Source organism: Clytia hemisphaerica, unplaced genomic scaffold (assembly GCF_902728285.1).
Source record: "Clytia hemisphaerica strain Z4C2 unplaced genomic scaffold, Clytia hemisphaerica genome assembly, whole genome shotgun sequence".
In the NCBI taxonomy this organism is placed as follows: Eukaryota; Metazoa; Cnidaria; class Hydrozoa; order Leptothecata; family Clytiidae; genus Clytia; species Clytia hemisphaerica.
In genome coordinates this window covers 335,146-361,783 of record NW_027104033.1, presented here as the reverse complement: position 1 = coordinate 361,783, position 26,638 = coordinate 335,146, and the positions used below count along the sequence as shown (strand labels likewise).

At 34.9% G+C, this 26,638-nt stretch overlaps 3 protein-coding genes across 3 annotated transcripts; 2 read left to right on the top strand and 1 right to left on the bottom strand.

The window, feature by feature from the left end:
- The first annotated feature begins 2,926 nt into the window (after positions 1–2,926).
- On the top strand, positions 2,927–3,415 carry LOC136811705 (alpha-protein kinase vwkA-like). Its single transcript, XM_067068328.1, has one exon. It carries the CDS (start codon positions 2,927–2,929, stop codon positions 3,413–3,415), a length of 489 nt encoding a protein of 162 aa, XP_066924429.1.
- A 7,243-nt stretch (positions 3,416–10,658) lies between these two features.
- On the bottom strand, positions 10,659–22,194 carry LOC136811704 (uncharacterized). Its single transcript, XM_067068327.1, has 4 exons — positions 21,893–22,194; positions 11,686–12,184; positions 11,286–11,393; positions 10,659–10,715 (listed from the first exon to the last, which is right to left on the bottom strand). Exons 1-4 carry the CDS (start codon positions 22,132–22,134, stop codon positions 10,659–10,661), a joined length of 906 nt encoding a protein of 301 aa, XP_066924428.1. The 5' UTR covers positions 22,135–22,194.
- A 3,566-nt stretch (positions 22,195–25,760) lies between these two features.
- LOC136811702 (serine-rich 25 kDa antigen protein-like) lies at positions 25,761–26,283 on the top strand. Its single transcript, XM_067068326.1, has 2 exons — positions 25,761–25,770; positions 25,928–26,283. The coding sequence occupies exons 1-2, from the start codon at positions 25,761–25,763 to the stop codon at positions 26,281–26,283; spliced, it is 366 nt and encodes a 121-aa protein (XP_066924427.1).
- The last annotated feature ends 355 nt before the right edge of the window (positions 26,284–26,638 follow it).

Genomic DNA, 26,638 nt, shown 5'->3' with positions numbered 1-26,638 from the left:
AAGCCCAATCGACAAGGCCCCTCTGGCAAAGGGGCATCCTCATTACACCACCAGAACCGTGCACAAGAAGAAGGTCAACGACCCCAGAGAGAGGACCGTCAAAACAACAGAAATAGAGGTGAGAGAAAGTCTAAAAGAGGCTCAATCTCCCTATCTCAAAAGTCCTGTAGCTCCAAGTCTAAACTTAATGGAAAAAAGAGATCTCTCAAACACAAAATCAATAAGAGGTCTAAAAAATGTACACCCTGTTCTCTTAAATCTGATAAAAACAAGCAAAGAAATAACAAAGCCCCTTGCGGGAAGATTAAAATATTTTTCGGAAAACTGGGAGAAACTTACAACAGACCAGTGGATATTACAAACAATCAGGGGAATGACACTAGACCTAATAAATATTCCAAGGCAAAAAGCCTCTCCAAAAGACATAAACATAAAAAAAAAGAAAAGAAAAGACATCTAACACCCTTCGGGCTGCTTATATCATGCTTATATATACTTCATTGCGCGAAGCTTTGGAATCGAGCGTTAAGCAAAGGGCAAAGACTAATCTCGGGTGTTGTTTTACCGCCCCCATTACCGGAATTACAATTTTAAGTATATTAATGAACATCCATCTCCTTTGTATTTTTGTAGAAAGCACTGCTACCTTCGTTGCAGCCTGGTTAAAGGGATAATCAGATGGTTTGAGATATCTGGCATGTGTAAACTTTCTATTGTCCTAAAAAAAAAAGCAAAACCTCAAAATATTTTTGCCTAAATATTTTCCAAAATCGAGATATTTAAATTACAAGTTTTCGACTTTCAGTAACAAAACAATAGAATTTTAACGTAAGAACCCTGTGAGAACCTGCATTTTCAGAAATTTCAAATTGTGATATCTCGACTTTGGAGAATAGTTACCCAAAAATACTTCGAGGTTTTACTCAAGCCCACACAAGCTTTCTGTAGGCCAAACATCTCAAACCATCTGATTATCCCTCTAAAAATATAAAATAAAATAAACAATGGATTTTGATAATACACCTCTTGGGAATACATTGCTAACTAACAAAGTCAAAATTTCGACAAAAATAATCTCTGTTTTATGTTCTACTGTTCTCAATATTTCTAAATTTTGACCTAAAAGTGTCAAGTGATTTTAGAGAGTGTCACATTAAAATTTTGATATTCTTGCAGAGGGTCTCAACTTTATGGCAAGCTATTTTTTTTCAATTTACAAATAAAAATTACTGGAGTGAAGAAAGTGATTCAACAGTATACACGCAGTTGAAATTATGAAAATTTTTAATGAAAACCATTACAAGGAAAGCCGAGATAACACCCCCAAAATGCATGGTGTATGGGGCATGGTGTATGGGGCATAATAGAATAGAGATTCGCGCAACCTCGTCCCCATCATGATTACAGGCTTTATTTACGTTGTGATTGACGCCAGAGTAATTTTATGCGTTCGAAAACCAGACAATGCCTAGTGCTATCAGTAAGAGCATAAAAAAGCTGATAATGCACAGGGAACGAGGTTGAGATTCGCTGCAACAGTCTACAATATTAATTACATGTACAATTAATGCTCATCTTTTACGCCCACACGCCCAAATCTGGCTAATTAAATTAGCCCAGAAACCCTCAATTTCCTGGCTCGGGGAGGGCTGAGGGTTTCCTGGCTATTAGCTACCTAATTTGCATATTTGCGTACACCAATATGGTGGCTCAGGAGTGTCATAAGCATTTTTTTTTAAATGGGGAAAAAACATAAAGAAAGAAATTTATTGAAAAAAGACAAAAAAAGAATTTTTATTAGAAAAAAAAAAAGAATAAATAATAAAAAAGAAATAAAAAAAAAAAAAAAAAAAAAATAAAATAATTTTTTTTTTAATTTTCTCTCGTGGACCATTGATATCATAGCCAATGAGTGTCATACGGTGCCGTAGAGATACGATTTGCCGATGCCGTATAGTTTTCTTCTCAATTGTCGGCTACCGTATGAAAATTTATCGGCTACCGTTGCAAATGATGTGTTTTATGTTTAGATGTGCATGTCCATTTCGTTCCTTTCCTCTTCCTGTGCACGATTGAAGAAGCTGTCTGAAAGGAAAAAATGCCAAGCAATAAAGGTAACAAACCCCAGTACAACGCATTCGTTAACAACTTGAAAGAACAAACAGCAGGAATGGGAAATTTGATTCTGTTGATAATCTGACTGTACAAAGGTTATCAACAAAAGTTAGTGGTAAGCTTCAAACTTACACCAGAAACGGGCCAATGGTTTTGGTCAAAACGAATGGGAGAGAGCTGACATTTGCTAACATCAAGGCGGCATGCAAAGAACACTTTAGATCCCAAATGAAGCCAAATGAGGAAATTGATATTCTTGGTGGTGAACGTGGCCCTTCATACACATGCATCTCTGAGATAAAGAAGTTTGATCCTTTGCACATTCGTTTTGTGGCAAAAGTAGGTGTTGCTTCCAACTGCCAATCTTCCATAATACCACCAACACAAGCGATGAAGCGTGCCAAAACCTCCACTGCTCAAAGTGCCTACTCTAGTGCAGCAGGTGCCAGGAACATACCCATGCGTTCGTATCCAAGCAGCAGACCAAGCAGATTGCCTGTAGTAAACATCAGCAATAGGAAGTTGGTGTCATTACCACCGTCAAAAATAATGAAAATAGGACAGTTCATTGAACCAAACTCTTCAAAATATAAAGTTTTTATGTTAGAAGAGTTTAGTGTTGCATCTCAGAGATGGCTCCCAGCGATTGAAGTTAAAATGTCACTAGAGGACAAACCGTTTGATCATGGAGGCTTTCGTGACGTTTTCAAAGCCTTTGCTTACAACAAATTGTATGGGGAATATGTGGTAAAGATGTTTCAGGAAGATAAAGTCAATGTTCTGACTGAAAGAGCCTTTACAGAAGAAGAACATGCACGTAAAACGGTCCAAATTGCATTCGCTTGCCAGGCATTTGGCAATGAAATTTGCTCTTTCAGTCCCACAGGACTTTGGTGAAAATTTCACTTATACCAAGCTCTTCTATGGAAAGTTTCATGATGGCAAAAAAGATCGCTTTGTCACTGTTGAGAAATATCTTGAAGGTGAATTTGTCAAATATGTGAACGATGATGGAGCAATAAATCAAGGTGTTAATGATGAAATCAAGTTGAAAAAAGCTGAAACATTCGCACACTTTACTTACATTGACTCTGAACAAACAATAATGGTTGTTGATCTTCAAGGAGTCAATTTTACGCTGAGTGACCCTGAAATAGCAAGCAAAAACACATATGATGAAAGCTCAAATAAAATGTACTTCTGCTCTGGTAATTGGGGTGAAGAAGCTATTCAGAAATTTTTGAAGGCACATGTCTGCAATGAACGGTGCAAGTATGTTGGAAAGAAACAAGGAGAGTGACTTATCAATTAGCACATATATTAACAGTTAACTTTATTGATTGATTTCTTCATATATGACCTAGGATTTTTTGTTGTACTATGAAATTGGGTAAAAGCAATGGGTGAGGGTAAGATACCTCCATTTCACAGTTTGACCAAGTTATTTTTTGTTTACTTTTTGATTTTAGCATCTCACATTTTATGTTTTATTATTGATATAGCAAAAAATTTAAATTTCGTTAAATATTTAGTAATGTTTTGCTTGCCAAACACTAATTTACATTTGTCATTTGGAGTTTACACTACTAACCCGATCACCATTCCTCACGGACATCTCCATTCCTCACTATTCCTCTTCTATTCCTCACCATTCCTCAGTGTTCCTCGAACATTCCTCAGGAATGGATATTTCAAAACTTTGTTTTAGCATTCCTCATCTATTCCTCGAACGTTCCTGAGGAATGGACATTTATGAAGTTATTCTTAAGCGTTCCACACTCGTTCCTCGAACGTTCCTCAGGAACGGAGATATTTCAACTTCATTTCAGCATTCCTCATCTATTCCTCGAACGTTCCTCAGGAATGGACATTTATGACGTTAATTTTAAGCGTTCCTCACTCGTTCCTCGAACGTTCCTCAGGAATGGACATTTCTGACATTATTTTTAAGCGTTCCTCACTCGTTCCTCGAACGTTCCTCTGGAATGAAGATATTTCTACTTCACTTTATCGTTCATCATCTATTCCTCGAACGTTCCTAAAGAATGGGCTTTCATGGCGTTATTTAAAAGTGTTCCTCGTTTGTTCCTCAGGAAAAGACATTTTCGGAGCTGTTAATACATTTTCATGGATAAGATATTCAATATCAAAAACTTTTATGTCGTTTAAAATTTCAGGCTCTGCCTCCAGAGAAAGAGAGAGGGCTAGCTACTTTTGTCCTTGAGAACACATTAGTAACGGAAGCTAAATTAACCCATATTCGTGCGTCCGTTTGTTACCAACTTTTCTCAAGATTGGCTCATTCAAAGTTTCTGATTTTGGCACAAAGGTGCATGACTAACAAACCCTCGAATGTGACAGAGCCCGATTGGATCATTAGTTCTTTCACTTTTTTGCATGGAAGTAGGGTATTATCGTAGGTAAAAGATGGCTGAAGCAGATTTTTGCAAAAAAGATTTATCAGCTCAAAAAAAGCATCTTTATCTATATAAGAACCACTATTAATAAGCATACATCAATGTTCTTAGCCAAATTACTCAATTTTATTGTTCCAAGGTGGAACAAAAATCCAGTGGGGATGGTTTTGGAGTGCAATTCTTAAACATTGAATCTCGAATGGGGATGAAATTCCGGGGTATTTTCCCACCAGGAACGAACTTTTGCAAAATTTTCCAGTAGGGATGAGGTCTCAGTGGGTTTGTGGCACAGGAGTGTATTTGTGTTTGATCATGAAGTTTTGGTTTCTAAATTCGTTTTTTCGGCTGCAAATACGATGATTTATTTTGATGTTTCAAAAAATCTTTCACTTGTCTAATTATAATTATAATTTGAATAATTGCAAAAGAAATAACCAAAAATTGTATTGGGTATAATAAAATACGTAAAAGTGATGAACACTTTACATATATGTCTATTCCTGAGGAACGTTTGAGGAATAGATGACTCTCTATGAGGAACAATAAAGTGAAAAAGAAATATCTCCATTCCTGAGGAACGTTCGAGGAACAAAAATAACGTCATGAAACTCCATTTCTGAGGAAGGTTCGAGGAACAAGTGAGGAACGTTTAAAAATAACGTCAGAAATGTCCATTCCTGAGGAACGAGTGAGGGACGCTTGAAAATAACGTCATGAAAGTCCATTCCTGAGGAATGTTCGAGGAACGAGTGAGGAACACCTTAAAATTACGTCAGAAATGACCATTCCTGAGGAACGTTCGAGGAATAGATGAGGAATGCTGAAATGAAGTTGAAATATCTCCATTCCTGAGGAACGTTCGAGGAACGAGTGAGGAAAGCTTAAGAATAACGTCATAAATGTCCATTCCTCAGGAATGTTTGAGGAATAAATGAGGAATGACAAAACAAAGTTTTGAAATATCCATTCCTGAGGAACGTTCGAGGAACGCTGAGGAATGGTGAGGAATAGAAGAGGAATATTGAGGAATGGAGATGTCCGTGAGGAATGGTGATCGGGTTAGTAGTGTTATTTACTCATGTTTGCTCGTGTTTGGACAAAACCTACCACAAGGGAACTATTTTTTGTGGGAACTAATTTTTACGAATCGCAGTTTTGAGATTTTTTACAGGAACTTTAAATTTTGCGGATTTCTCACTTGAAAGAAAAATAGAGCCGTTCTATTAATTAATCAATCTTTTTCGCATTTGAGAAATTTTACAGGAGCTAAGTTTTGCGGTTCGGGCCCAAATCCACAAACACTGCTAAAATTTGTTTCCCTTATAATGTAGCATGCAAGTAGGATCCTTAGAAGATTAGTTTTGAAACATTTAAGTCTTTTGTTTACATTTTTTATCCCTTTATTAAAAAAGAAAATTTTATTTACTAGAGTTATTTCAAGTTCCAGGAAATTTATATCATGAAAAAATATTTAAGTAAAAAATATTTACTTCTTAGATTTTGTTTTACTTAGGGCAAAGTAGATACATTTTATGGCAAAGTAGACTATTTTGAATAATTCTAACCAAAGTTCTAGCCATTTACCATTGTATGATATTATCAAGATCGACCCTGTTGTTTGTACTATACACTCTTTTTTATTTATAAGCATAACGTTTATAAGCATACTTAGGCTCAAATTCGCTAAAAAATAAGCATAAGCATACCTCCAAGCTGAAATGCAAAAAAATTGTGTAGCTTTTTTAAATCGTTGACCTTTTTAGGGTTGCTTTTAAAGCTGTTTGGGCTTTTTAAGACAAAAGATTTTCGCTTGTGGTGCCAAATTACAAAGAAAACTTTCATTTCTTGGAGCCAAATCAATAATGTTCCGACTTTTCATGAAGTCAAAGAGAATCAACAAATCGAAGTCTAAGCATATAAATAAGCATAAATTAAGGCTGAGAATGAAATTTTGCTAAGCATATTGAGCCTTGACCCGATTTTCCCGTATGCTTATAAAAAAAAGAGTGTACTTGAAAGATTCTTTTTGAAACATGTAGGTCTTTTGTTTACATTTTATCCCGTATTAAAAAAAGAAAATTTTAATTACTAGAGTTATTTCCAGTTCCAGGAAAGAATATTTATGTAAAAATATTTACTTTTTAGATTTTTTTAACTTATAAGGCAAAGTAGATATATTTTATGGCAAAGTAGACTATTTTGAACAATTTTAACCAAATTTCAAGTCATTTACCATCATATGATATTTTAAAAGATCGACATTGTTTTTTGTATATACTGTATTTAGGAAACCTGCTTAAAAACTAGAAGTTCATTTATTTGTTTTCACTTTTCTTCCACTATATCCCCTAAATTTAAAGCCCATTACACTTTTCTAAAGACTTTGTTTGCCTATTATTTGGACCATCCTGAATATTGTTTCTTGTTGTAAAGTTATAACATTTTTCAATATAGCATATAAAGCATGTCTATAATACTTTTGCAATACCTACATTTTGATAAATTAAACCTGATCAATAAATGACGTTTGCACGGGGTATTAGGGTTGCCAGCTGACGGGGATGTGCTGCCTGACTTTCGAACCTCGGACCCTTAGCGGGACTGAAAAAGGAGAAAAAATAGGAAATTTTGCGAATTTTACGACCCTTATGGTAGTCTAGCAAGCTAGACGACTAATTTATACATAGTAGAAATAAAGCAAAAAGTAATGAATGGAACAATTTTAGTCGTCTAGAAACCTTTGTGCACTAACTCCAAACAAAAGAAAAGTGTCAATATTGCAATTATAATTTTTTCCTGCTCAAAATAATTCTTGAGAAAAAAGAATATGTGTGGATTTGTGTATTGAAAGTTTTTCATTTGAGTTGATTTCGTTTTGAGAGTTTGTTGTTGCTTGATAAATTGTTTTTTCGCTACGCAAGTTTCTGCGTAGCTAGCCCCTGTATCTACAAGGCTGGAACACCGGATTCTTCCAGTCGTTTATAGAAACTAAATCCCGTATTATTATTATTATTTCTATTATTATTGGTATTATTAGTATCACACGCATTATAAACGACTCCAGTCTACCCTTATGGGGACTAATTTGACCAAATTTCAATCTTTGAAGAAGCAATAAGTTGAAATTTCCTATTTTTTCGATCCTTAGTGGGACTGAGATTTAATTTTATCATTTTCCGACCCTTACATGGACTTCAAGGTCTCAAAAAAGGTACCCTTAAGGGCGGCACATATCCATACCCTTCACTTGCCTAAGTAACCCCCCCCCGGCCACCATTAAGGTGGATTAATTTTGGCGATTGCCCAAAATGCGATTTTTAGCTAGGATTTGATTTGGCGATTGATCAATTTTGTAGAATTGGGCGAAATGAGAATTTGCAAACACTAAAAAAGGTATTACACTATTAAGTATACTAATGAGGTGCGATTTTTCACATATTACTCATTTTATTTCGATTCTATTTGGCAAATGACTGATTTTCGAACTTTTGATGAGGATTTAGAATTTAATTCACGCCAAAATTAATCCACTTAAGGTAGCTCAATCGAAAGATAATCGGGATTAGTTGATTTGGAAAACCTTTTTTTCGAAATAATTTAAAATGAAGATATTTGGTGATAGACTTTTCTTTCTTGTGCACAGACCTTGTATTAATTTTGGCGTGGATTAAATTAAAACCATTAGAATGTTTAATTTAAAGGGCCTAATATTAGCCAATCCGCAAAATTTTAGACACAACCCGCCAAATTAAATAACCGCCGAAATTTGCTCTTTAGTCAACCGCCAAATTAAGTAGACGTCAAAATTTAATACACTTAAGATTGTCCATTTTCGGTTGGTTTTTGGATAATTACACTTTGAAATTGCGATTTGGCTCCCTCCCTGACAATTGTAAATCCGCAAACGAAAGAAAAGAATTCCGTCATCTAGCAATCAAAAGTAGAGGTCGGTCCTTCATTCAATCTAACGCACTCTCGAGAAACCCAAGTCAGGTCACAAATTTAGCCTAATTTAATGCTTTTCAAAAGGACCGTGAAACCGCTTATTTCCGGACTAAGAACCTGATAGCCACTTGTCAAGGGGAAAATATCGGAACTGCTGGTACTTAGAAGGTACAAATTTTTGCGAGGTCGGAAAATCCCGAAATTTCGGACATTTTTCCGCGAATTTAACGAACAAAAAATTTCGCGACTTGGGTGATCAAAATGACAATTTTCACACCAAAATGGCTCAAAAGTCACATTATTTAAACTGGTATTTTTGACTAATGAATGAGGCTTCTAGCCAGTTATTAAAGGGGAACTCAACAAATTTTTCATTTTTATTTTTTTCCTGATTTTTGGTAATATTAAGTATAAAAATGAAAAAGAAAGTATATAGATTCGATCTCTCAAATAAAAATCATGAAAAATCTCTCTTAACTTCAGTTAAAAATATGTTCAAAAAATCACCCCCTTTCTTTTTAAAAAAGATCGACTTCTCTTTGGATTATGACGTCACCGTATTCAGAAAACAGAGCAAATTCAGTTATGACTACAGTATGTTTTCAGAGTTCTGTTTTAAACAAGAAATAAATACATAGAAAAGTATTCCTGGTGAACTGTGGGTGATTTAGCTGAATAACAATAAAAAATCCAACAAGAAACACAAAAATTTAATCACAAACCCTCTACTGAAGGGCCTGTCTTCACTGATTTTTAGCCTGAGAAGATAAGCATCTTCCTCTTTCTGAATGCGACTACGTCATAAAACAGCTGAAAGTGCGTCTTTTTTATTTGATAAACAATTTCATTTTAGTAGAGGGGAGCCTCTTTTTAAAAGCTCATTAAACAAATTTTTAGAGTGAAAGAAGAGTTGCAACCTTGAAATTTTGAAATTTATCGTTGAAACAAACCATTTCAGGACAGAAACAAAAAAATCCAAAATTTGTTGAGTTCCCCTTTAAGTGAGCGAGTAACGTTTTCTGAGCAACTTCTTTGCCGGTATACCCGAGAAAAATAGCGGAACGATCCCGGAAGAGCGACTAATTTTCCCCAAGATTCTTGTTTTGTAGATAATTGGGATTGGAAATGTGAGGCGCGTGGGTGTTCCAGAAAAGCAACTAAATATGATGAAAACTATTGGACTGGTTTAACCCCTCCAGTAAAAGAAAGGTGTTGTCACTTTGTAGCCGAAAAGTCGTTAAATGGGAGGGGGGGGTGAAAAATAATAACAATATGACACCCACAAAAAGACTTCACAAAATATGTATATTCTTCCAATTAACGGACGCATATAATTTGCGGGTATTAATTATCATGACCACCCTTCTACATGTAATATATTTACTGCTGATTACTGGGTAAAATTAATGGAAATAAAGTAGTAGACCCTCCAAGTTCTTGTCAGTAAACCATGAGTCGAAAAAGCGAAAAAGTACATAAATTAAAGAGGGGTACTTCGTGACGGGGGTAACAATATAAATACAAGCGGATCCGGACTGGATCTTAAGATACTATTATAACTTTTTAATCAACCACAAAATTGAAGCAAAATCTAAAATAATAAAATAAACCAAGGCCTATTTAGTTCTTTTCTTACGGCAACACCAGGTGCGTTTTAACAAACCCAGGTCGGTGATATTCGGTAAAAGAATTTTTGATCCATGAAAATTTTTATTCAGAGAGTTCGATAAGATTAATTCGATGAAAATAAACGGGTTTCGAATTAATGTTTTGTGTTTTTCTTTTGTAGATAGGGGTCTGACTTTTGTAGATCGGGTTCCGACTTTTGTAGATCGGGATCCGACTTTTGTAGATCGGGGTCCGACTTTTGTAGATAGGGGTCCGACTTTTGTAGATAGGGGTCCGATTTGGGGTCCAAATTAGGGTCCGATTTGAGGTCCGATCTTGGGTCCGAAATAGAGTCCGGGGTCAGGGTCCAAGGTCCGGGTCTGACTTTTAAAGTATGCCCTAGATGGGTTCGGGCTGTAAGTCCAATCTATCAAAGGAAAATTTTCTACAACCAAAAATATCTCTATTGGGACATCAACTAAACATTCTGTATTGTTTTATAACCAGCCGAGTTGCTAAGGCTTGGACCCTAGGAACCGCCCGGAAATATACCGTAGCAAGTTACTAAGCAACTTATCTTTGCTTAGCAACTTCTTTTCCAGCAAGAATATTTTCTTTGTGATGGTTTTCCTATATAATAAAACAGCTATAACCCTCAGCAACCCATCAAGCAACTTCAATTCTGAGATTGATAAAACATTTTAACTGAGCCTCAAGGCAAAAAATAGGGTTGCTTATAAAAAATGTGCCAGGGGGATACTAGGGTTGGCGGATGATGGGTATGTGCAGACCTGACCTCCAAAAATCGACCCTTAGAGAGACCAAATTTTAGTTAAAAAGTGACCCTTAGAGAGACGTTTTTGGAAAACTTTCTTCGATTTTTGAAAAATTTTCTACCTACCCTTAGAGAGACGTTTTCACAATATTTCTTGTCAAATTTAATTAGAATCTCCTAGGGTATAAATTCTCGTGAGTTTTTTGAAAATTTTCCAAAAAACTCATGAATTTTCCGACTCTTACAGAGACTAGTTTCTGATTTCTGATTTTTTTAACCCTTAGAAGTTTGAAGAACTTTGGAAGGTGAAAAAACCGACCCATAAAATCCGCACATACTCAGAACCCATTTTTGTCTAAGTACCCCCTGAATCCAGTTACCCCCTCCCCCCGGAACAGTATGTAATCAGAATATAATGACTATACCTGCGATTCGTTTTTGGGGTCGTACAACAGGTTATCCTTCAATCTTCTCAACTGGTCTTTGTAGAAGCCTTCCAGTTTTTCGTGCAGTTCTTTCCACCACCTTTCTATCTGGAAATATTAAATTCAATGCATTTTTATTATGAATTTGATTGATAAACTCTTTAAAGAAATTTACCCAGACAGACAATGAGAAGAAATTTGACAGAAGTTCCAACCCTACAAAGTTAGCTTTTTATTTTACGGTTAAGCAAATCCAGGAAAGTTTAATAAAAATTAAGCTCACAATATAACCAATAAAGACTCTAAAGTGAGGAGTACAATTACCATAAGTGATTCTTTTGATGCAAGTCAATAATTCAGTTACTTATACTTAATGGGAGCTTTTTATCTAAAATGATACCTGGTTGGATGTCGAGGGTCCAAATATTATTGATTTTAGAGGATCTTCCAAGTTATTTCTTTGAAGATAGCAGTGAATTCCAGCCATGTGAATTGTTTCAGTGCCTTTGTCGATTCTTAAATTTTGTGCAATTAAATTTGTACTGTGTAAATGTCCAATATAAAACCTGCCAATTAGTTCAGGGTTACTGTTACCACTCCACACCTTTAACCACAGCAGCTTCCGACTGCAAGTGCCGATACAACCATACACAGCTATGGGAAAGGTACTATTTTGATAGCCCATCAATTTATCGTGTCCATCCATTGAATGGACAAAATTAGGCCCAGGAGATGAAAAGTGCCCCTTTTCCTTCCTCTTGGCCCCAGGCCTTCTTGCCTCCAGCAATTCAGGATTTTTATTGTACATGGCTGCATGAACAACTGCTCTTGGAACATTTAAATGGTACATTTGCCTTAGTTTTCGATGCATTGCGCTGTAGCCTAATAAGGCTCCAGGTAGTTGGGATTTCCCACCTCAACGCACATATCTTATTTATTTTCCACCAAAATAAAACGATGTGTACAGAGGTGGGTGAAAGTGCCCAGAAAATTAGTCCATTTTAGACTACTGCAATCTGATTGGTTAAAATAAATTTGAAAATTATTCAAGAATCCCGCTCGAGCGCTGGCCTCACTAACCCGGAGTTTCATATTTGCCGTGATTGAGTTTTTGTTTTAGTTAGTGCAACCACGAGTAATGTTTACATCAAAACGAAAGTTCTTTCAGTTCAGCGACACACAAACACAATCAAGATGGCTTCTGTGATCAGAGATGCTGTCGAAAGCTGCATTTCAAAGGTGAATTCTTCTTTTTCGATCAAACCAAAACAACTGGAAGCCATCACCAACATCATCAATGGTCATGACACGTTGGCTATTTTACCCACGTCTTATGGTAAAAGTATGATTTATCAGCTTTTGCCATCAGTTTGCAAAATGCTTCCTGGTCAACCAGACCAGGCCATCATTGTTGTTTTTTCACCACTGAAGGCACTGATTCAAAATCAGATTGAAGAGGCAAACAATCTTCGTAAATCGCTGAACCTCCGTGCCTGCTCATTGGATGGAACTTACAAAGAAATTGTTTCTGGCCAATTCAATTTGATTATTGACACTCCCGAAGCTTGGCTGAACAATCGCTGGAAGGATGTGTTATCTTCCCAGTATTTCAGGAAAAATGTTAAATGTTTTGTTGTTGATGAGGCACACAAGGTCGCTTGGGGAACTCCCTCTTCCAAAGATGGTGAAGCTTTCCGAGAGGCGTTTGCTCGTATTGGTTCTGTGCGTTCATTTTGTTCAGAAAATATTCCTGTGTTGGCCTTGAGTGCAACTGTTGATAGGGACTACACCCAATTGATTAAAGCTTCACGTAGTTTATCTTCTTCATTACAATATGTGTTTTCGTGTAGTGACAGACCAAATTTGCGTCTTTCTTTGGTTAAAATGAAAGAAAAGAATGTTAAATGTTTTTCATGGGTGTTTGACTGGATTATAGAACAGGGTATTGGTTGTCCAAATGTTTTGATATACTGTTACTCCCAGGAATTGGCTGGCTGGTTGTTTGAACAGTTCACAGTTGAACTGGGACCCCATGCATACAAGGACAATATTGAACTACACAAAAATCTTTTGATTTCAATGTATCACGCTGACACTTTTGACTATAACAAAGAAAAAGCTATGAATTGTTTGACAAAAGGAACTGGAAATGTTCGCATAATCATTGCTACCAGTGCACTTGATTGTGGTGTCAACTGCAAAGATTTGTCGTTTGTCCTTCATTACGGTCCAGCTCATGGTTTGGTTGAGTATTGCCAGCAGATTGGACGTGCTGGAAGGTCTGGCGAAGCAATCTCTCATGCCATTTTGTACGCATACCCACAAGGTTCATCCGTTATTTCAAAACAAATGAGGGACTACATCAGTAATGGGAATTCCTCATGTTTGAGAACACGATTGTTCTCTCCATTTAATGCCGATGGCAAAGATATACCCTCCATCACACCTGCTCACCGCTGCTGCTCTTTTTGTTCTAAATTATGTGAATGTGGATTAGATGATTGCTGTAAACTATATTCCTTTGAAGATATGGAAAGGTTGACATCTAAACCTGCTGATTTTAAAATTGTTGTCAGAGACGTTTCACAAGAGGACAAATTCAACCTCTCAGACTTGCTGAGAAATTTTCATAGTGATTTTGATGAATCATTACGTACTGTTCCTTCAGCTTTCTTGAGTGGACTGACCACACCTATTCTCAAAAAGATTATTGAAGAATTACCTTACATTGACTCACCAGAATACTTACTCAACACGTGTATTGCTGATGAGATTTGGGCCAAGGATATTTTTAACGTTATTAAGAATTATTTTGAAGGTGAATCAAACCCACCAAAGAAATTGAAAACTGACTTGTCAGAGACGTCGGAGCCTAAGTATGAATTTCCAAACTCTTCAGACTACAGCTCAGACACTGACTGTGACTATAGTGATGAAAACTTGTAAGATTCTAATTATTTACTTTTTGATACATATATCAATATCATTTTTTATGTTTTTAGCCTTTATCTTTTTTTTTTTGATAAAATCTAATTTAACGGAACTCGTAAATACATAGATAATCGTGAAAAGGTATTTATTTACAAATAAAAATGTATACTATGGTATGACGTAGATAAATTGTTATCATGATAAAAACAACCATATCCAAACCGATTTATTTCAAAAATATAAGCCTCTTTTCTTTCATCTTTTAAAAATTTGACCGCAGATCTACATTTTATATCTTTTCATGAATTGAATGTATAGGAAAAAACTTTCATTATTGTTTAGTAAGTTTTTTGTTTTTAAGAGTATTTTGCTTACTGTAGGAATTTTTTTGTATATATATAGTGAAGATATGTAATATCTGTCATTTTAGAAAAAGAAAAGTATTGATATATAAATAACTCAAACTGATAAAAACGAAAAAAGTTAAGAATATTTTTGTTAATTGTGTGTATTTACGATTTTTTTTGGTATTTTTTATTTTTTAATCATTCCGAAACAGAGGGTAATTTAGCAAAAAGTTAAAGGGAATTTAAATAGTGGTATGTGAAAGAAAAACCTAATCCAAATAAAGATAGAAGAAAAGTAATAGTGGAGAAACAATGAATTGCAAAAAACTTTTTTGATAAACACACTTCCGTAAGTTCATCAAAATACATACAAAATGGGGACAAATACAAAAGCAAACACATCAAATAAATTAAAAAAAAAGAAAAGAGATACACAAACAAAACAAAACCCGAAGTCCCAGACTTGTGACTGGCATAGTGACTTTCCACGTGTTTAAGGGCCCACACTCAGTCGCCTTCGGAAAACATAGTAGAAAAAGGAACTGACCAGCAGCTTCCAAATAAATAACAGACAACAAACAGACACTACAACAAAATACAGTACAAAAGGGCAGAAAGACACACTGTACCAACTATCCCACGTACACTACAGGTGAAACAAACATTTGTAACAAACACAATCTTACATAAAAATAGAAAAGATCACACAAAAACTGAAAAGAATAGAATCGTAAGTTGGCCGAGAACTCGGTTCGGCGTGCCGCGATGGGAGGACTGCACAGGGCAAAGAAAAGTAGGAAATGAATACCTCCGATGCTAATGCTAATTCTTTAGACAGAAAAAAAAAAAAAAAAAAAAAAAAAAAAAAAAAAAAAAAAACACAAAAAAAACAAACAAACAAACATACAATACACAAGAAACAATTTCACAATTTGAAAATATGTAAAAATTCTTCGACGGTTTTCCCATACTTCATAAAACAGTCAGGAAACCTGGAAAAACATTTGACAACTTGCTTCTTCAAGAAAGCGTTTGAAGCACCCTGGTTTCGCATTCGAATGAAAAGCTCAGTGACTCTAGGAGTCAGATCTTCAAACATGAGTGTGCTACGTGCTATCCGTAAAATTTCTGAAAAGACGGATCCATAAAAAATGCACGATGGGATGTTACTGTCGGCATGTGGCATCCTTACAATGAAGAAGGGAAAGGCATCTCTCTTATCAAAAAGTTTATATCTAAAAATATTGTTTTCAACGGTGATATCTAAATCTAAAAACGATGCATGTTTTCCATGGTGCTCAACTTTGAGATCTAATTCTTTAGGGTAAATATGTTTGTAGCAATTATGAAACTCATCTCTGTCATTTAAGGCACACAAATCATCAATAAATCTACCTACAGAGTGGAAGTTATAGGCACTAGGCGAACTAGCAGAAATGAGACCTTTGACATACTCAGATTCAAAATGGTACAAAAACAGATTTGCCCAAAAAGGAGCAGGATCTATTCCCATGGGAATTCCAATGCACTGTTTAAGGATAGAATTGCCAACTTTGAAAAAGCAATTTTTTATCAGAAAGGACACACACTCAGACAGTGAAGTACTAGTAAAGAACCTATCATCCTTCCCTTTTGTAGTCCAGTATGCTGAAGTATTTGAAAAACCAAGTTTATTTCTACAACCTAAATCAAACACAAAGTTAATAATTTTGGTTAAAATTTCAATGAGAAGATCGTGTGGAAGGGTTGTGTACAGTGTTGCAAAATCGAATGTCGAAATTCGTTTTGCTTTTTTCTTGGCATTGATTCTGTTAAGATGTCCAATAACAGGCGAAGAATTTTGTACAACCCAGAACTTATTGAAACTAGAAAAGAAACGAGATTTATGATGGAATTGCTCAACATGTTTGTATAGAACTTTGAAGACCATGGATACAGCACGAGACAGCGGTTTGGTACTACATGATTTGGAAGCAATGATGAAGCGGCAACCAATAGGATTCTTATGCATTTTAGGAATCCAATACATAATGGGGAGAGTTTTCATTTTGTCAGATAATGATAATCCAAATGTTTTACACAAGTTTTCGCTATACATACATATATACAAAACATATATACATATATATAAAAGTCAGATGGTTCATTTTCACAAAACTTACACATAAATACTAACATTTTCTGAAAAAAAATACAACAAAATGGTAAAATATACAAAAGTTCAATGGTGTGGTGTAAGTTTCAATAAAATATTTCTCAATAACAAAATAAAATTATATATAATTATAAAACAAAATGCTAAAAAACTGTAAAAACTGTGTGTAGTAAAAACTGTGCATTATCAATTTATCTATTTCAATTTGTTCAATGCAAAAAAGTCTTTCCTTTTTGTAATCATCCACTCCATAAATCCAGCGCAGTCTAACTTTTGTAGAATTTTACCATTGAAGTTGGCAAAGGATTCGTAGGTTTCACAGGTCTCTCTGAAAGGGTTGTTTTTGTGAATCTCAGTAGCCAAGTGACGAATGCTTTCACCTGCCTTCATCTTGTGACTGCCAGATTCTGGTTTCTTGATGTCGAGCATTTTTTCAGTGTTATCGACCATTTTCTTGATGTTGTTCAGAGCTTTTGATACTCGCTCAGCATTGTGTTTATTAAGGTTTGATCTCAAGTTCTTTAGCTGTTCTTTTAGGAAATTATTTAGATGCTCTAAATGAAGATCTAAGGAGATATTCCTTCCTGGGTAACCTTTGTTGTTTACAAAGCCCTCCCACAACAATTCGTGTGCAAACTCGGGTTTGTATTTGATTGTGTAGAAATACTTCAGAAGAGACAATGCATAATTTTTGTGACCATGTGCTTTGAAATATAGCATTGCAATCTTGTAATTCTCCATAAGTCGTTCACCGTCACCTTCCCGGATTGAATCATTGATATTTCGGAGCAAGAGATTGAGGGACAACAAAGCCTTTTGATAATCCAGCCGTTTAGTCTCCCATTTCGTTCTGAAATTTAAAAGTTATATGATTTTACTATATTCTCTAGCATCTCCTTATGTTAATTTCTGTTTACATTGATTGATTTTCATTGTATTATTAAGATTTTCAAAGGGATATTCAAATTTTATGGTAAATTTGACCTGTCATACCTGTCATAGTTGTGTTTTTTCTTTTCGTGTGAGTTTCTTCCTTTCATTCTCTTGAAGCCCTGCTTTGTGCATTCTCCAGTTTTGTTTTTGTAGCAAAGATACATGTGAAGAATGGGTACTTTTCCTTCTCTCTCTTCCTCTTTTTGAGCTCTTTGCAATCCATCACTGTACTTGATCGTGAACCTGAAAAATAGTGTTGTACTTCGTACGAATCTTTTAAAATATTTCTGTATATGTATTTGAAATGGTGTCGTTTAGAATCATTTAGAATTCAATCTTATTCAAAATTGCTTCATATGGTTAGCTCAATAAATGTTTACTTACTTAGTCAAAATCTCTTCTATGTGTTTGTAAAGCCACAAAAATCTAGCTTTAGGGTCTTCGCTCTCTTTTATTTCTTGTGGAACTGGATCGTCTGAAATAAGGATATGTATTTTTTTCCTTATATGATAAAGTTAAATACGTATTATTTGTCTTAGTTTTATATTTCATTTCATTTCACATTGTATCAGCTGAAGGAATTAATCTTTATTACATGCTTAGTAGACTATGTTCATATATATGAGTTATTTAATTTTCTTAATACATTTTTTCAAAAGGAATTCTTACATACCATCAATACTTTTCATTTCGAAATGAAGCATGGCACAGGCTACTAGTTGAGAGTCCAATTCAACATCTGAAAAATCTTTATAAGCATTGAATGCCTTTTTGGGTCCTGATTTAGCATTTGACATGTCCGTCACGTTTAATGACCATTGAGTTGTACCGTGCTGTGAGCCCGAGTTCGACTTTTGAAATAGTGATTCTTTAAGCTGAAAAATAAGAAAATAACTGAAATGATTCCTTATGAATAAATTCCATTCATACTTACTATATAGCTTTAGGTTTTAAGTGTATTTTAAATACCAGATATTTTCATGCTTACTTAATTTTTGTCAATCTCAAAGAATGATAAGCGTAATTTGTTATTATACTTACAATGTACAAAGTTCTTTTGAGATGCCAATGTTCAAATTTACCCCATAGTCCTTGAAGTTTTTCAAAATCGTTTCTGCCATCAAGAAAACACCTCTGAGCTGATTCAATTCTACTCTCAGTCTTCTGGTCTCCTCCACACGCAATTTTCTTGACCACCTGAAGTTAAATAAAGTCGATTGCTCTAGATCATAATTAATTTCTGTTTTTTTAGTTTAACTCCAATAGGCATTGGCATTATAAAAACAAGTTTTATTTTGAAAGCTTCAGAGTATATAAATTGAAAATCTATTTACTATGTATTTCATAATTTTATTTTTGCTAGCTTGAAGAATTTTGAACATTTGAAATATTTTTTGATCTTATTCTTTATTTACTATACCTCTATCGTACCATCTTCTAATTCTACTTGAGGGACATAGCGTTCTTGAATGTATCTGAGAATTTCGATCGTACCACTGGTACTAGTCTCGTCTTCGAATATTAGTCCAAGAGGTACCTATATAAAAAATATATATGAATCAAACTAGTATATTGAACAGCGACTTGTTAATTTTCTTATTTCGCAGATTTTTATTAGTGTATTTTAGTGTCAAATTTATTCATCAAACAGACTGAATTTATTTCATGAAATTATAAACTTACCACTTCTGATTTTTCTGACATTTCTTTTGAGTAAATATGTGGAATGTGTTTGCACACGTTCTTTTTGAATATCTTCAAAGCAGGGATATTATCTACCAGCACTCTTGCGACTAGAATCTTGTTGGATTCAAAAAGCTTCTTTTCGGTGTCTTCATTTGCAACAATACGTATTTCACTGTACTCCTCTGACATTCTTTTTGCTATAATACAAAGAAACATTATTTTTCCAACATTTTTCATGGTCAACCTATCTGTCAGGATCAGAGTATTCTTATTCTTAAAATAAAAATAAAAATTCTTAAAATTTTCTTGTCTTGGGTCTATTCTCTTTGTACAAATATTCAAAAAGTCCATGAAAGTCAATTTTTTTATTTATTAATTCTACCTTCCACTGGGTCAGTCCTGTATTTAACAGGCATATGGTGAAACCAATGTATGCTTTTGTTGTGATTTTCCTTTGTCTGATGCCTAACTTTTTGTTCAAAATCGAGGTTATCTCCAACAATCTAAATAATAAGATAGTGTTATAATTTAATTTCTTAAAACATTTACTTATCATATATTATTTTGTGTTTGAGATTTAAAAGATATTTTTCACTGTAAATAATGTATGTGCATATCACAAAGATCTTAAAATATGGTAAACATACCATACCAAACTTGTAAAAACATTGTTATTTCCTTACCAAGTAGTTTGTTGGCATAGGATGAGTCTTTCTGTATTCTCTAACGTGCTCCATGTTTTTAGGATCCAACCCCTCTGCTTTCATTCCCTTGTATTCGTTCTCTAGAGCAGTCCTCCATACCAAAACTGCCGTGTCAAAATCTTTTGACATTTCTCCATTGGTGTTGACAGCCGTCCTGTACGAATTAGTTATTCCTAATTTATTGAACCAACCATAAGACCTTTTTTTGGCTCCAGCAGCAACAAACGTTTGATCATTTCGGCAACTCACCACGTTTCTACGATTAGGGTATCTAGAATAAATAGTGGAAAGAAACTAAGGGTATTAGGGACAATAATTTAAAAACGGTTCTAAAATTTATTTAGAACATGAGGCTTAATTTTGCAGCAATGAAAATAAATGATTTTCTATTTATTTTAACACTTGATAAGCTAGCTGTTTTAATATACCCTATTCTTGAATTATCTGTGATATTACAGAAGGGTTTTATTAGAAATGCATTTTTATTTTGGTTGTATAGTATTTTTTCGGATAAACGTCTTCTTTTCAATAATTCCTCATAATTACCACCATTCGAATATACACCCCTAAAAACCACACAATTATTCCCAAACTTACCTCTTTTTGAATATTGATGCATATATTCCGACACGAATTGCTTTGGCCTTATCGTTATTAACGGTTGTACCCAAACTTCCTTTGAGAGCGGTAGACAAAACAGGACAAAGCTGGTCAATTTCGTCACACATATCGTTATAGCTGAAATTCACTATTTTCTCAATGCTTGTGTCTTTTATTGTAGACTTATCTAGCTTCTTAATTTCTTCATAGCACGCTTGTTTCAAATCTTCCAAGGAATGTCCCTGAAGAATTAAAAAACTGGACCAGAAGAATAGAAATTACCCGATTGGTTGTTTTTTTTATGGTTCTTTTTTTGAGTTAAGTTAAAGGAAGAAACTTTTGCAAAAAGAAATTTTGGGCAAGTTCCAAAAACCTAATAATCTTTAGAGATTGCTTACTTTGAAATTTTCTGATTTTTGTAACCCTTTGACCGGGGGAGGGGGTACTAGGGTTGCAAGCTGACGGGCATGTGTCGCCCGACTTTTGGTGGGTGGGCCCTTAGAGGGATTAAAACTGATCCTTAGAGGGACTGAAATCGAGGGAAAAAACCGATTTTTCTTGAATTTTGTAACCCTTATTGGAACTTTTTTTTCTTGAAATTTAGGCTTTTCAGGGTCAAGAAATTGGGTTATTACAACCCTTAGGGGGAAACTTCCAAAGACTTCCAAAGTTCCATTTCTGGAGTTTAGAATACCTGGTAAAGAGAGTGAGGATGGCATGGGACTTATAAACAAACTTGAAAGTGATACATGGGAAGAAAGGGAGTAGAGTTTAAAAAAGAGATACTCAGTGATTTGTTCCTGTTTTTCTGTGTTATTTTATGCGATTGATGGGCCTACTCAAAGATTAAGCGCGCGAATTTACTTGGAGAACGATTTGTAAGTTTTATCTTTCAATTATAATCATTTTTCAAAAGAAAAGCAAACTCTAAAACACAGCTTTGTTTGCAGCTTTTTTATGAAATCTGCCACATTTTTTCATTTTTGTTTTTATTTCAATCCGCCATTTTTAAAGGGACCTGAGAGATTCTTCAAGCTGCATAATTATGCTAATAATTTTAAACATTCGAAAAATGGTGATTTCTGATTGGCTCTTTCTAATTATGCCATGGCTTTGACAGTTAGAGGGAAAATTTGAATTTGAAGTTGTTGTGGACTTTCACCATGCTTCAAATTCCAAACTTCTGAAAATATGTTCTCATTTGGAAGAAGGATGGAATTTTAGCATGGAGATCCAGGCTAGGCTCCAGGTCCTTCCATTTCATTACAGACAACCTCTTGAATGACTTCAACTGGTACACTGTAATCAACATATTTAATTTCAAAATGTGCCAATCGACGGGATAGCGAGGATGGACTCCATGCGTATTCAGGGAAATCCCTTTTAACAAAATCAAGGATTTCACTCTTTTTAAAGATTTTAGAAACATAATTGGTCAATTCTTCTTGCAGCCTTGCATCATCTTTCCATCCATCATTCCTCATTCTTGCCATAGTTGATTTAACTGCTGATATCTTGTTTATATATTGACCTGTTGATTTTTCTAATTAAAAGATAATTCACTTTTTTCTATAAGAACAGTATATGAACAATTTTAAAGAACAACTCTCAACTTACAAAATTTCAAGGAATAGGAAATAAAGACACAAAAATAGACATGTTCTTAAATTTTATTCTCTTGGAGCTTCAAAAGTTAATTCACATGCACATGAAATTCTTTATAAGACTCAAGTATGGGAATGTTTTGTGTGTTTTAAGCCTGTGTTTTTAAATTTAAATTTGCTTCCATATTCAAAGATTTCAAATCACAAGGGTTGTTCCTTTAGTTAAAAACTAAAATTATGCAGCTGTTAATTATTCTCACATGTCTTTAATTCTAATGCTCCCAACTAATACTTTCAATACCTTCTGTCTACAGGCCTTCTCATACTAAAGATAGAGAAGGGAAAATGTCCGAACAAAAACATTAGTAGGGTAGGGCGTCAACGGCCAATTTTTGGGTGATGTCAAAAAATTCAAGATGTAGTATTTTTTTGTGAAAATTTAACCTATTACAAGACATTCTGCACATTCTGCACAATTTGTCCATTTCCAGCCCCAACAAGTGAGTTGGTCAGTCGGCACTGAAATCATTGGGAAGCGAGCTCTGAATATAGGCTTCTCCAGGCGACAAGAATCATCAAGCACATACAGAAAAACAGCTGCATACCCATGGCATCCTCCCCCAGGAAGATGGGGGGTCAACTTTGGTCCTGAGGGGGTGGGGGGAAGTGAACATTTTCAAATTGATGGGGGACTAATGCAAATTGTGGATGTCAGGGAATTTTATGAGAAGTGAGGGGAGAAACTGTAAAAACTAGGTATAATATTTCAAATAGATGATTAAATCTCTCTATATTTCATGTATTTGTGTGTTTCACTGCAGGGAATTGTTATTATTGTCAAGTTATTGTTCAAAATATAGTGAATCAGTTGGTCGCAAAGATATTTTTCAAATGGGGGGAATGCCGGAAAAAGGGTAGGTGGGGGGAGAAGTCCAAATTGAGGTTTTGGGCCCCAAATGAGGGGACCTGAAAACCTGGAGGACACCATGATACCTAGCGCTTTTAACTTTAAACACTAAAAATTCTTGAACAGTTAATTTCAATCTAATACACAGGTAAAAAAGACATTCAAACGGCATTAATACACCTTTCCTGTAATTCACAATTCCGGGCAAAAGGTGCACTCCAATGTTGTGTCAAAAAGTTTTGGGAGGTAAACACAACCCGTTTTGCCTGGGTTTCCTTAGGTAAAGTGAGTTTTTGTGTTACACATTTTATTTTTTATTAGAACCCAGTTTATAAAAATATTTAGGCTGAAATTTGGCAAAAAATTAGAACATCGTAAGAACATGTCCAGCCTGAGAATCTTCAAGATTGATTAAGTTAGCTTAAAATATTCTGAATTCTAAAATTTTTTTGTGAGATTGCTGTATCTGTGTTCCTCTTCAGCTAAAAACAACAGTAAATTAACTCAACTTTGGAGCCAATATAACATCCAAAGGTCTTTTTGGATTTTAAGCAAATCAATTTTAAGAACGCCAATAAGAACATTTCAGACTGAAAATTGACAAGAAAATAGGCACATCCAGCCTCAGCCAAAATTAGGACGTTCTAATAAAAAAACGTGTATATCTTTTGATACCCAGTTTTGTTTGAAAAGAAATTTAAAGGGAAGTATTGTATTATTGATATATACTTAAGTTTGAAAAAATTCTATAGATGGATTCTTGATGACATCATTTGTTTACATTTTTTCTCAACTTGCCTGCTCAGATGAGCACATTGCATTGCAATTCATTCCAAATAACAATAGATTTGCAATGCAATGTGCTCATTTCTGCTCATCTGAGCAGTAAAGTTGAGAAAAATATAGGCCAATTCTGTGTGATGTCACTCTGTCTACCATGTTGGATTAACCTAGCCTGAGTGTCAGACATGATGTATAACCTCCGTTCAACAAGTTATCACTTCACTCATACGAACGCCTAATCGCAAACAAATTCGTTTGCACCAGATTTTGGTGCATCCAATCAGATTCAAATATTTTTCCGACAATTAAACCGAGAATTTTCCCTTTCTTATTGTTTTGATCAAAACGCGTATACTAAACAAAGATAAAAAGGTAGTCGTTTTAATTACCCTTTGGGAATATATAAAAAAACATTTGATGACAATGAGAAATATCTCGATGTTTTCTCGTTTTCGAATGAATTAACATAAATGAGTTTTTTTGCGACTAAGCTAATATAGTTTCTTAACAAAACTCTATTAGCTTAGAACCTTGGCTAGGATTAACCATTATGAATTGAAAGTGGGTGAAGATTTTTTCCATTAAAAGCCTTTCTACATTCCAAAAAACTATTAACTTTATTCATAAAAAAGGCCTTTCTTTACCTTAAAAATCAGGCTTTTTCACCCACTCATCAAAAAAGATGGCAGCTAGCTTCAGAAATAAACAAAACAATCTTACGGCAGCCGACAGTAAAGAAAACAGCAAGCAATTTTACGCAGGCAAAAACAGCTTTGTTTACCTCTTGTCAAAGAAACGATTGGATAGCAGAGATTGTGCTGGTGTGGTCAAATATCACTGATAAATTGTAATTGGCTGGCAGGACCCAGGGCAAAAAGGGGTGCTGGGAGGCTCAGGGTGGTGGTCTGGTCAGGGTACCTTTTTTTACACCTTTTTCACCTACACCAGTATATACCACGTAGGTCACAAAAACACCAAAATAGAAAAATCATTCCCTCATAGGTTACCCTTTTTGGAAATATTGAGAAATTTAGAAATTTTAGTCCCATTCAAGGTCACTATTTTGCAAAAAAACGAGTCCCCCACACATAGAGTCAATTTTTCAAACCTCAGGTCAGCCCAGGTCAGCGGAGCATCCCATCGTCTTCAGTCTGCATAGTGCCCCCCTGGCAGGACTCAACCTTAACTTCCACAATTGTGATAAATCACATAAAACGATAGTAAGTAAACCTAATAAACTGATATATACTTTTGGCTATCTCACCACAAATCCTTGAGTCCTCGTCTGCTGTGTTGCGTCTGCAAGAGGCAAGAGAGGCAAGATGGCAAGGTTACCAATGAAAGTACTTTCACTTTCACATCTAGAACTTTACGGCACACAAAATGTGTTTGATTATCGGTGCCGGTGCCGAGGCTAAATTTACGGCACCGTATGACACCTCATGGCTTATGACACTGATGGGCCACGCAGGGAAAAATTTTTTCTTCTATGTTTTTTTTTTCTAAAACATACATTTTTTTTTTAAAGATTTTTTTTTATTTATCTCTTTTATTATTTTTTTTTTATAAAACTACTTTTTTACTCTTTTTTTAATAAATTTTTATATTTTTTTTGTTTTTTCCCCATTTTTTTTTAAAAAATGCTAATGACACTCCTGGGCCACCATACACCAATAATTCCCACCATCCTTTTCGTCCCATTTTTTTTTTGACGTGATTGGTCAGATACAAAGGCCTCCGGCAAAGAAATGTTTTGAAAGTTCGCCCAATTCCCAGAACATTCCTTTCACCTTCCACCTTTGATCTGAAAACGACGCATATGAAAATGAAGAAAGGTAAGCCAAAATTTGATAGTTTTTTATGTTTATCAAAGAAGAAACACAACAGGCATGAAATCTAAAGAATAACTTTAGTGACCTATATAAAATAATTAGAGTTTTGATTTTTTTTGTAAGATTAAATCAACTTTTTTGTCTTCCTCAAAATTTTTAGAACATTCCCAAAAAGGAGCTGTGGATTTGACGAACACTGTTCAATTTTCAACTACCAGCCCTGATGAATCATCCTATTCCAAGCCTAGTGAATTATCTCAGGCAAAACCTAGTGAATCAACTCAAGCAAAACTTGGCGAATCATCTCATGCAGAACCTCGTTCAAAGCCTTGTGAATCATCTCGTGCTAAACCCTGTGAATCATCTCGTGCTAAACCTGGTGAATCATCTCGTGCTAAACCCGGTGAATCATCTCGTTCTAAACCCGGTGAATCATCTCGTGCTAAACCCGGTGAATCATCTCGTCCTAAACCCGGTGAATCATCTCGAGCTAAACCCGGTGCAAATATAACATAAAATCGACCCTTAGAGAGAGTAAAAGAATTGTCGTTTTTGAGAGACTTTCTCAAAATTTTTGCTTGTTTTTTGTACAAATTTGGATATCACGACCCTTTGAGGCAGTCTAATACATGATATGCACCATTGCAATGTCTTCCATTCCACCCAATAGCTGATTGGTTGAAAGTGATGTATTGACTGATTTTACGTCACTTACAACCAATCAGCTATTAGATCCGTGATGTAATGTCAGAAGACATTGCAATGGTGCATATCATGAATAGCAAAACCTCTCTTTCAAGGCTCACCCTAATTTTCAGGGTAGCTCTAGATTTTATGGTATTTTAAATGATTTTTTTATATTGGGGTATTT

What these genes read in the sequence shown, in the direction of transcription:
- LOC136811705 (XM_067068328.1), top strand. Translation starts at nt 2,927, where the DNA reads ATGCACGTAAAACGGTCCAAATTGCATTCGCTTGCCAGGCATTTGGCA.
- LOC136811704 (XM_067068327.1), bottom strand. Translation starts at nt 22,134, where the DNA reads ATGGCAAGAATGAGGAATGATGGATGGAAAGATGATGCAAGGCTGCAA. An exon ending in GTCTGTAATGAAATGGAAGG is followed by an intron (nt 12,185 to 21,892) that starts ACCTGGAGCCTA and finishes GAAATCCCAACT; the next exon opens with ACCTGGAGCCTTATTAGGCT. An exon ending in ACCCCAAAAACGAATCGCAG is followed by an intron (nt 10,716 to 11,285) that starts GTATAGTCATTA and finishes TTTATTATATAG; the next exon opens with GAAAACCATCACAAAGAAAA.